Source organism: Chiloscyllium plagiosum, unplaced genomic scaffold (assembly GCF_037043375.1).
Source record: "Chiloscyllium plagiosum isolate Xiang-an unplaced genomic scaffold, Cpla_swu_hap1 HiC_scaffold_27, whole genome shotgun sequence".
Taxonomy (NCBI): Eukaryota; Metazoa; Chordata; class Chondrichthyes; order Orectolobiformes; family Hemiscylliidae; genus Chiloscyllium; species Chiloscyllium plagiosum.
In genome coordinates, this window is record NW_028270165.1 from 35,263,033 (window position 1) to 35,273,739 (window position 10,707).

Here is a 10,707-nt window from a genome sequence, read left to right on the forward strand (position 1 = left end):
AGACACAAGGAGGAGGACGTGCCAAAGACCACACAGACAGTTGCCCAAGGATGGAATCAAACATGGATCCCTGGCACTGTGAGGCAGTGGTACTAACCACTGAGCCACTGTGCCATCCAGAGTTGGCTTCTAATTTTTCACGTACCCTCAGCAGAGGCTCTCTCCTGACATTTGTGGATCACACCGCTGTAACCTCCCTTTCCCACATCTTCAGCTCTGAGCACATTGGTTCCCGAATCCTGGCACCAGATAGACACCGATGTCATCTGGCCTCCTGCTACCAACTGCAGAGACCGGAGACAATCCGTCACTATTCTGTCCATTACCACCACCTCCCCAGTGTTGTTCGTATTCCCAGCACCTAGCCAGTTCGCTCCTCCACTCCCTTGCAGCCCTCTCTCAGATCCCCTTTACCTGCCTGATCCACGCTCACACCTCCTGACCCTGTCCACTGACTCAATCAGAAGGGTCTGTCGGGAGAGGAAGACTAACTCCTGGAGTAAAATGTCTGGTAATCTTTTTCATCAAAGGTCTGCAGCCTGGCTTTCAGCTCCATCTCTCTGAGCCGAATGTCCACCAGCATGTGTTTGCCCTGGATCACAGCATCCAGAGCCTCCCACCTTCTGCAAATCAAAAGACAAGTCCCACCTTACAGTCTCCAATGTGTGTTGTGTAACTGCTTAATCATTTCTGGTGGCCGAGCAGAGGCTAAGTTCAACTTGGATTCCAAACTTGGGTATCAATAGCCATGAGGATGGCTTCAAATGGACCTTGGGTTGATGTCACACTACATGTGACTCCACTACACTATCCAGTCTCTCTCTCTCTCTCTCTCTCTCTCACACACACACACACACACACACACACACATGCACGTAAGTCAATAGGGTGAATTTGCGGAATTATATTAGCAAATACATTGTATTTTGCTCAAAAAGTGCACAATCTGCAGGCAGTCAATGCATGTAATAATTTTATAAATTCCTACTTTGGAAATAGAACCAGTCTGACTCAAGATTGGGATACTGACAGACTTGAACCTCACACCTTCCATGCATTGTCTGAGCTGTCACTTCTTTTTATAAAATTGAGTCATAGAGTCTTAGAGATGTACAGCATGGAAACAGACCTTTCGGTCCAATCCGTCTACGCCGACCAGACATCCCAACCCAATCTAATCCCACCTGCCAGCACCCAGCCCAATTCCCTCCAACCCCTTCCTATTCATATACCCATCCAAATGCCTCTTATATGTTACAATTGTACCAGCCTCCACGACATCCTCTGGCAGCTCATTCCATATACGTACCACCCTCTGCATGAAAAAGTTGCCCCTTAGGTCTCTTTTATATCTTTCCCCTCTCACCCAAAAGGAATGACCTCTAGTTCTGGACTCCCCGATCCCAGGAAAATACTTTGTCTATTTATCGTATCCATGCCCCTCATAATTTTTTAAACCTCCATAAAGTCACCCCCCAGCCTCCGACGCTCCAGGGAAAACAGACCCAGCCTGTTCAGCCTATCCCTATAACTCAAATCCTCCAACCCTGGCAAAATCCTTGTAAATCTTTTCTGAACCCTTTCAAGTTTCACAACCTCTTATGGGTGGCACAGTGGTTAGCAATGCTGCCTCACAGCGCCAGAGACCCGGATTCAATTCCCGCCTCAGGCGACTGACTGTGTGGAGTTTGCACGTTCTCCCCGTGTCTGCATGGGTTTGCTCCGGTTTCCTCCCACAGTCCAAAGATGTGCAGGTCAGGTGAATTGGCCATGCTAAATTGCCCCTAGTGTTAGGTAAGGGGTAAATGTAGGGGTGTGGGTGGGTTGTGCTTCAGCGGGTCGGTATGGATTTGTTGGGCCGAAGGGCCTGTTTCCACACTGTAATGTAATCTGTAATCTTTCCGATAGGATGGATACCAGAATTGCATGCGATATTCCAACAGTGGCCTAACCAATGTCCTGAACAGCTGCAGCATCATCTCCCAATTCCTGTACTCAATACTCTGACCAATAAAGGAAAGCATACCAAATGCCTTCTTCACTATCCAATCTACCTTAAGTTATCGCGAGGATATGACTTAAAAGAAGTTCTAGGATTTGCATATTAATGAACTGAAACCTGCAACCCATTCGAAAAGATGAAAGACTTAACAGCAATCTTGTTCAATATATCATTTCAGTTGCATGACACAGATCTTTTGCTATAAATTCTGTGTCTTATGATCCTGCTCCACAGCTACCTGCTGAAGGAGCAGCGCTCCGAAAGCTAGTGCTCCCAAATAAACCTGTTGGACTATATCCTGGTGTTATGTGATTTTTAACGTTGTTTCTCATGAACACAGCCACAACACTTCCTGCTGCTGCCAGTAAACATTACAATGCTGATGAAACGATGCAGTACCTGCAGAGATGAAAATCTTAACAGTTTCTAACGATACTTGCTACTGATTCACTGCTCCTTCTGATACACGACTTTGGTAACGTAGTGCTGGAAGCTGAGTGAGCAGCTTTAAAACAGAAACTGTTGGATTTTAAATCTTTCAATGTCTGAGTCCGAATTTAGGTAACCATTATTGCGACCCAACTTTGTTGCAGCTTCATGATCTCCCCAGCAAAAAAATTACAAAAAGTAGCTTTCCTTTTCTTCAACAGCTGAAGCTCAAAGCACACACACACACACGCACACACCCCTGACCTCCCCTGACACCCCAGTTGCTTTATTATTGGTAAGCACTGAGGTGTCCCTTTGTAACTGAATCCTTCATACAGTCTTAACCCGGAGGAAGTAATGCCTCACTCAACAATTTCAACCCATATACTGTATCCAAGTAAGTTTCTCCCCACTCATTTTCCGGGGGCAGGGGTGGGGACAGGGGTTTAAAGTCGACCATATTGCTGAGAGTCTGGAGTCATGTGTAGGCCAGACCGGGTAAAGGATGCATCTGGGATGACTGAGTGAATCCTTTCCCACAACAGCAGGTTCCTTCCCTAAAAAAATCATGAGTGAATCAGATGAGGATGTTTTCCCCCTGAAAATGGTTTCACCATTAGATTCTGAACTCCAGATTTCTGACCAAATTCCAATCTGCCATGGCGGGATTCAAAACCGGGAATTCCCAGAGCTGAGGTAGTAATCCAGTTGATAATACCACTCGGCCATTGCTCCTTCGATCCCAGTGATGGCACATGAACTCACTAATGCCTCTGGAAGTTGTCCACCCAACCAAATCCCTTCCTGCACTCAGGGCAGGAGAACAGCCTCTCCCAGTGTGGACCCACTGATATGTCTGCAGGGCAGATGAACTCATGAACCTCTTCCTTCAGTGACAGTAGGTGAACGGCCTCTCCCCAGTGCGGACCCAAGGATGTTTCAGCAGGCCAGGAGAATTGACGAATGTATTCCTGTACTTGGAGCAAGTGAATGGCTTCTCCCCAGTGTGAACATGCCAGTGCATCAGCTGGTTGCACAGCCAACTGAATCCCTTCCCACACACAGAGCAGGAGAATGGCCTCTCCCCTTTGTGAATGCTTCTATGAGTCTCCAGCACTTGACGGGGAAGGGAACCCTTTCCCACAGTCCCCACATTTCCACAGTTTCCCCATGGGGAGAGCTTTCCTTGTGTCGCTCTGAGTTTGAAATTACCAACAGAATGGGTACACAGTCTCTCTCCACCGTGAGGGGTGAGACTTTGATTCCCCAAACTGAGTAACTGGTTTCAAGCACTTTTCACAGTCAGTGCACTGAATCTCCCTCACTTGGGTGTCTCCGTATTCTTCCTGCCAAAGTGTCCAAAATCTCTCAAGCAGACAAAAGCAAACATTTCTTCTCAATTGGAATGGTTGCTGATATTCAAGTCCCAATGAATCAAGTGGCTCTGTCAGAAGTTGATGTATCATTTGCTTTCAGATTTCTTTCTACATGTCTTCCTGCAAAAATAAATTCACAAAATATGTGATCACAGTCAATACTGTTAAATGAACATAACATAGGTGACAATTCCTGTAGTTTGCCAGATGCCTGATCACATATTATCCAGGACACAGAAACCAGAAAACCCTCATGCAGCCAGATAGCCTTAAGTGTGTATGGAGGAAATCTTTATTTCGGTGACAATAACCTGGAACAAGCTGCCGACAAAGACACTGAAAATGGAGCTGAATCAAGGACAATGAAAATGAAATGTCAAGGCTACTTGAGAAAAACAAACCAGTAAAGTTGCTGAATGACTTTCTGCTGTCCTATTCAATAAAAAAGATGACAAGAAATACAGAATATAACTTCAGTGCTAGATTAGAATGTGAAAAATAATGGCCACAAGGCTTTTATAACAGCGAATAATATCAGATATACACCATATGAAGCAACATATGTCTACATTTTATATCAACGTGCCAATCCCTTAGATTCTGCTTCATCCCATGAGTAACTACCCTTTTAATTCTGAACATGAGGAAAGAAGTGATTTTTTTCCACAATGCAAATTGTAGATAAATAAACGTATCAAACTGAGGGGAAAAAAATTAATATACCGTTAAGAAGGACAGAGAGCATCTGACACCTGTGCAGAGTCTGCTCCTTCCCTGGATTCACTTCAGTTGCTACAAGTGATTAGTGTTTCCTCCCTCTCTCTCTCCCTCCCAGGATGAGGAATAGAAAGGGTGAAGATATTGCTTTGCTCCCACGATTTCTCCATGATGTGGGAATCCTTGTCTCTCTCCAGCTTTAACAATCGGTTGAAAGACCACTCATGTGTGGAACGTGTTCCATCTATTGCTGCTGCGAATGGGGTGTTGCTATTTCAGGCTGTGTACCCGCTGAAAGCTCTTCCCACGGTCAGTTCATTGGAACATGCTCACTCAGGTATGCATACCTCAGTCTCACTGATGTTTGAAACCTTGTGAAGCAGACAGGACAGGAGAGAAATAAAAAAATTCTACTAGATTCATAGGCCGATGATATTCCCGTGCCAATGAATTGATTGTCTCTATCAGATCTTGTTTTGAGATTTCTGGCTGTAAATCCTCCCTTTCTCATATCCTGTAAAAGGAGATTACAGAAGACATTGCTGTCTACACAGTATAGAAATTCAAAACAGACAATTCTGGTTTCTGTGGAACATTCTTTCTTTTCTCCTTCCCTCAAAAATGTGAATCGCAATGCTACAGTTTCCCTCCATTCTTACTCTACTGTGGCTATTATCACCCTCACTCCCGTTCTCCTAAAAATGCTGAAAAATGTTGACTGACAGATCCTGTGGAACCCTAGGTCTGAATATCATACATAAGTTGAAGCATTTTATCCATATCTCCCCTGTCAAGGTCCCACAGGATGTTTATAAGCCCTTTGGACAAAATAATCCATTCACCCCATTGAATCTGCTCCACCATTTATTAAGAGAAAATGAGGTCTGCAGATGCTGGAGATCAGAGATGGAAATGTGTTGCTGGAGAAGCGCAGCAGGTCAGGCAGCATCAAGGGAACAGGAGAATCGACGTTTCGGGCATTAGCCCTTCTTCAGGAATGAGGAAAGTTTGTCCGGCAGGCTAAGATAAAAGATAGGGAGGAGGGACTTGGGGGAGGGGCGTCGGAAATGTGATAGGTGGAAAAAGGTCAAGGTGAGGGTGATAGGACAGATTGGGGTGGGGGCGGAGAGGTCGGGAAGAAGATTTCAGGTTAGGGAGGCGGTGCTGAATTTGATGGATTTGACTGAGACAGGCTGGGGGGAGGGGAAATGAGGAAACTGGTGAAATCCGAGTTCATCCCTTGTGGTTGGAGGGTTCCTAGCCGGAAGATGAGGCGTTCTTCCTCCAACCGTCGTTTCGCTGTGGTCTGACGATGGAGGAGTCCAAAGACCTACATATCCTTGGTGGAGTGGGAGGGGGAATTGAAATGTTGAGCTACAGGGTGGTTGGGTTGGTTGGACCGGGTGTCCCAGAGGTGTTCTCTGAAACGCTCCGCAAGTAGGCGGCCTGTCTCCCCAATATAGAGGAGGCCACATCGGGTACAGAGGATGCAATAGATGATATGTGTGGAGGTACAGGTGAATCTGTGGCGGATATGGAAGTTTCCTTTGGGGCCTTGGAGGGAGGTGAGAGGGGAGGTGTGGGCGCAAGTCTTGCACCTCCTGCGGTTGCAGGGGAAGGTGCCGGGAGTGGGGGTTGGGTTGGTGGGGGGTGTGGATCTGACGAGGGAGTCACGGAGGGAGTGGTCTTTACGGAATGCTGATAGGGGAGGGGAGGGAAATATATCCTTGGTGATGGGGTCCGTTTGGAGGTGGCGGAAATGACGGCGGATGATGCGCTGTACATGGAGGTTAGTGGGGTGGTAGGTGAGGACCAGTGGGGTTCTGTCCTGGTGGCGGTTGGAGGGGCGGGGTTCAAGGGCGGAGGATCGGGAAGTGGAAGAGATGCGGTGTTTTTGTGACATTAGTATCCAGTTTCGATTGTTGGTCCAATGGTGCCGCTGTTGCTTGGTGACGGTGAGGCTCCCCCGGCCCCGCCCATCCCCCCGTGCAGATGTCACGCGGTGGCGAAGGCGGTTGGGAGGAGAAGTCGCTCGAGCGGGGAAGCGGCGGGAGGGCGGCCGTTAGGAAAATGGCGCCGAGCGGCCCGGGGCAGACACCTGTCACTAACCTTGTACTTGTGCTTTTTACCGTCACTGATTTTTTCACCCTTGCAGACTAATCTAATTTATAGATTAACGTGTAGGTTATGGTGGATTGGTCATGCTAAATTCCCCATAGTGCCCCGGGATGGGCAGGTTGTGGTGGATGAGCCATGGGAAATACAGGGTAAAAACAAGGACTGCAGATGCTGGAAACCAGATTCTTGATTAGAGTGGTGCTGGAAAAGCACAGCAGTACAGGCAGCATCCAAGGAGCAGGAAAATGGACATTTCAGGCAAATGCCCTTCATCAGGAATAGAGGCAGAGTGCCTGCAGGGTGGAGAGACAATTGAGGTGAGGGTGAGGGTGAGGGTGGGGAGAAAGTAGCATACAGTACAAGGTGAATGGGGGTGGGGATGAAGGGGATAGGTCAGGGAGGAGGGTGGGGGAAGGTAGCAAAGAGTATGATGGGTGAATGGGGGTGGGGATGAAGGTGATAGGTCAGAGAGAAGGGTGGAGTGGATAGGTGGAAAGGAAGATAGGCAGGTAGGACAAGTCATGGGGACAGTGCTGAGCTGGAAGTTTGAAGCTGGGGTGAGGTGGGGGAAGGGGAAATACAGAGTGAGGGGATGGATATGGGTGGGACACTCTTCAGATGGCCAGTGTGGAATAGATAGGCCAAATGGCCTGTTTCCACATTGTTGGAATTGTATTGACTCTCCCCAAAAAGGAGCATTTTATCGGCATCTATCTTATCAAGCCCTTTTCAGAATTCTATTGGTTTCAATAAGATCACCTCCAGTTCATAGAGGTATACAGCACAGAAACAGACCCTACGGTCCAACGTGTCCATGCCGACCAGGATTCCCAAACTAAACCAGTCCCACTTGCCTGCATTTGGCCCATATTCCTCTAAACGTTTCTATTAATGTACCCATCTGAATGTCGTTTAAACGTTGTAACTGTACCTGCATCTACCACTTCCTCAGCAAGTTCATTCCACACACAAACCACCCTCTGTCAAAACAGTGCCCCTCTGGTTCCTTTTAAATCTCTCTCCTCTCACCTTGAAAGAATATGCCCCCTAGTTTTGAGCTCCCCTGCACGAAGGGAGAGCCCTTTGCTATTCACCGAACTTCACTCCTCATGATTTTATAAATCTCGATGAGGTCACCCCTCAACCTCCTTGTGCTTAGTGAAAGATGTCCCGGCCTCTCCTTATAACTCAAACCTTCCAGTCCTGGCAATGTCCTAGTAAATCTTTACCGAACCCACTCTAATAGTCTTCTTCGTATTACAGGGCCACCCGAACTGTATCCAGTACTCTAAACCACCCTGTCTACCAGTGATACAACTTTCAAAGAACTACGTACCTAAACCCCACCTCCCCATATCTCGGGTTTGGAGAGATACGGGCCGGGTGCTGGCAGGTGGGACTAGATTGGGTTGGGATATCTGGTCGGCGTGGATAGGTTGGACCGAAGGGTCTGTTTCCATGCTGTATATCTCTATGACTCTATGTCTCTCTCTTTTACAACATGACCCAGGGTCCTACAATTAACTGTACACATCCTGCCCTTTCTTGTTTTAGTAAAACGTAAAGCACACATACTCCCACACTTTCACAGACTTATACTCCAACACACTTTCACTTTACCAAGCATGCACACACTCTTACATGCACACTCACGCACAAACTCACATGCACACAATCACAGCAATCTAGGTTTGTTCAATATATCCTATCAGTTGCATGACACGGTGATCTTTTGCTATAAAATGTAATGTCTTTGATCCTGCTTCACAGCTATCCAATGAAGGAGCAGCACTCCAAAAGCTGGTGCTTTCAAATAAATCTGGTGTTTTGTGAGTTTTTAAATTTTATCCACCCCAGTCCAAAACTGGCACCTCCACATCTAGTGAACACAGCCCAAACGTCCCAGTGCTGCCAGGAAACTTTACAATGCTGATGAAATGACGCAATGCCTGCACTCCTGAAAAATTTACGATTTCTAACGATACTAGCTACTCATTCACTGCTCGATCTGAAACACAACATTGGAAACTCAGTAAGTTCAGGTAACCTTTATTGCGATCCAGCTTTGTTACAGCTTCAGATCCCCCCAGCAGAAAGGCAGAGAAAAAGTAGCTACTTTTCAAACAGCTCAAGACCGAAGTGCGCACACATTCCCTCACAACCACACTTTCCTTACTATTGGTCACCACCAAGTTGTCCCTTTGTAATTGGATCCTTGGTACAGCCTTAACCTGTGGGAAGTATTGCCTCACTCAGTAATTTCAACCCGTATCCTGTATTCCAAGTAAATTGGATGGGCAGTGTCGAGTCAACCACACTACTGTGGGTCTGGAGTCACGTGTAGGCCAGCCTGGGTAAAGAATGCAGCTGAGTGAATCCTTTCCCACAACGGCAGTTTCCTCCCCTAAAAAGGATGTGAGTGAATCGGATGGGGGTTTTCTCCACCCACCCCCACCCCAACAAAAAATGGTTTCATCGTTAGATTCTGAACTCCAGTTTCTGACCAAATTCCAATTCCGCCATCTACTGCGGTCGGATTCGAACCCAGCAGCCCCAAAACTGGGTTGACAGTCCAGTCGATAAATGTCACTCGGCCGTCGCCGCTTCAGTGCGTCCACAGTTGGGAGGAGCAGGTGAACGGCCTCTCCCTGGTGTGGAGACACTGGTGGGTCAGCAGCTTAAATCGAGCAGGTGAACCCCGTCCTGCACTCGGGGCCCCTGAAGGGCCTCTTCCCCCTAGTGGAGTCGCTAGTGCCTCTGCAGGTGGCTCACCTGACAACCCCTCCCCACACTCTGAGCAGCTGAAAGGCCTCTCCCCCGTGTGGATCCGCCGGTGGGACAGCAGGGTGGAGACCTGGGTAAAGGTCTTCCCGCACTCGGGGCAGCTGAAGGGCCTCTCCCCCATGTGGATCCTCCGGTGCCTCAGCAGGGCAGAGGCCTGGGTAAAGGCCTTCTTGCACTGGGGGCAGCTGAATGGCCTCTCCCCCGTGTGGACTCGCCGGTGCGTCAGTAGGTTGGAGGAATTGCTAAAGGCCTTCCCGCACTCTGTGCAGGGGAACGGCCTCTCCCCCAAGTGGATCCGCCCGTGCCTCAGCAGGGTGGAGGCCTGGGTAAAGGCCTTCCTGCACTGGGGGCAGCTGAACGGCCTCTCCCCCATGTGGACCTGCAGGTGGGTCAGTAGGTTGGAGGAATTACTGAAGGCCTTCCCACACTCGGAGCAGCTGAAGGGCCTCTCCCCCGTGTGGACCCGCCGGTGGGTCAGCAGGGCTGAGGAATCACGAAAAGCCTTCCCACACACGGGGCAGCTGAAGGGCCTCTCCCCTGTGTGGATCCGTCGGTGGGTCAGCAGGGCTGAGGAATCACGAAAAGCCTTTCTGCACAGAGGGCAGATGAAGGGCCTCTCCCCTGTGTGGATCCGCCGGTGGGTCAGCAGGGCGGAGGAATCACGAAAAGCCTTCCCGCAATCGGGGCAGCTGAAGGGCCTCTCATCCGTGTGGACTCGCTGGTGGGTCAGCAGGTTGGAGGAATCGCTGAAGCCTTTCCCGCAGACATAGCAGAAGAACGGCTTCTCCCCAGTGTGGCTGCGCCGATGAGTCTCCAGGACAGACGGGACATGGAAACCTTTCCCACAGTCGCCACACTTCCACGGTTTCTCTACGAGGCAGGATTCCTCGGGCTTCTCCATGGCCAACGCTTCAGCCACACACAAACGCGTGTGGAGCCGCTCCCCACCGTGAATTTCTTTTTCCAGGCTGTATAACTGCTTCAGGCTCCACACTCAGTGCACTGCAACAGTAGGGTCTCTCATCCAGTCCCACTGATGCTGAAGACGTACTCAAACCGGAACCAAAAAGCTTTGCTCCTTCTCACAGAATCATAGTTGGAAAATTGTTGTCGTCCCGATGGAGTGAGTGACTGTCAGACATTGATGTCAAAGTGAAGTCTGCAGACAATGGAGAGCCCTTCATCTGTTGATTTTGAAACTTCTGTCTTCAGATCGTCCAATACTCTGTTAAAAAGAGATTACAAAATTCATCATTGTCAGTGCAGGGTAGAAATTCAGAA

The 10,707-nt window shown here is 48.6% G+C and overlaps 1 protein-coding gene across 1 annotated transcript; it reads right to left on the reverse strand.

Moving 5' to 3' along the window:
- Positions 1-9,247: 9,247 nt before the first annotated feature.
- On the reverse strand, positions 9,248-10,327 carry LOC148143578 (uncharacterized). Its single transcript, XM_087975241.1, has one exon. The coding sequence runs from the start codon at positions 10,325-10,327 to the stop codon at positions 9,248-9,250; it is 1,080 nt and encodes a 359-aa protein (XP_087831367.1).
- Between the last annotated feature and the right edge of the window lie 380 nt (positions 10,328-10,707).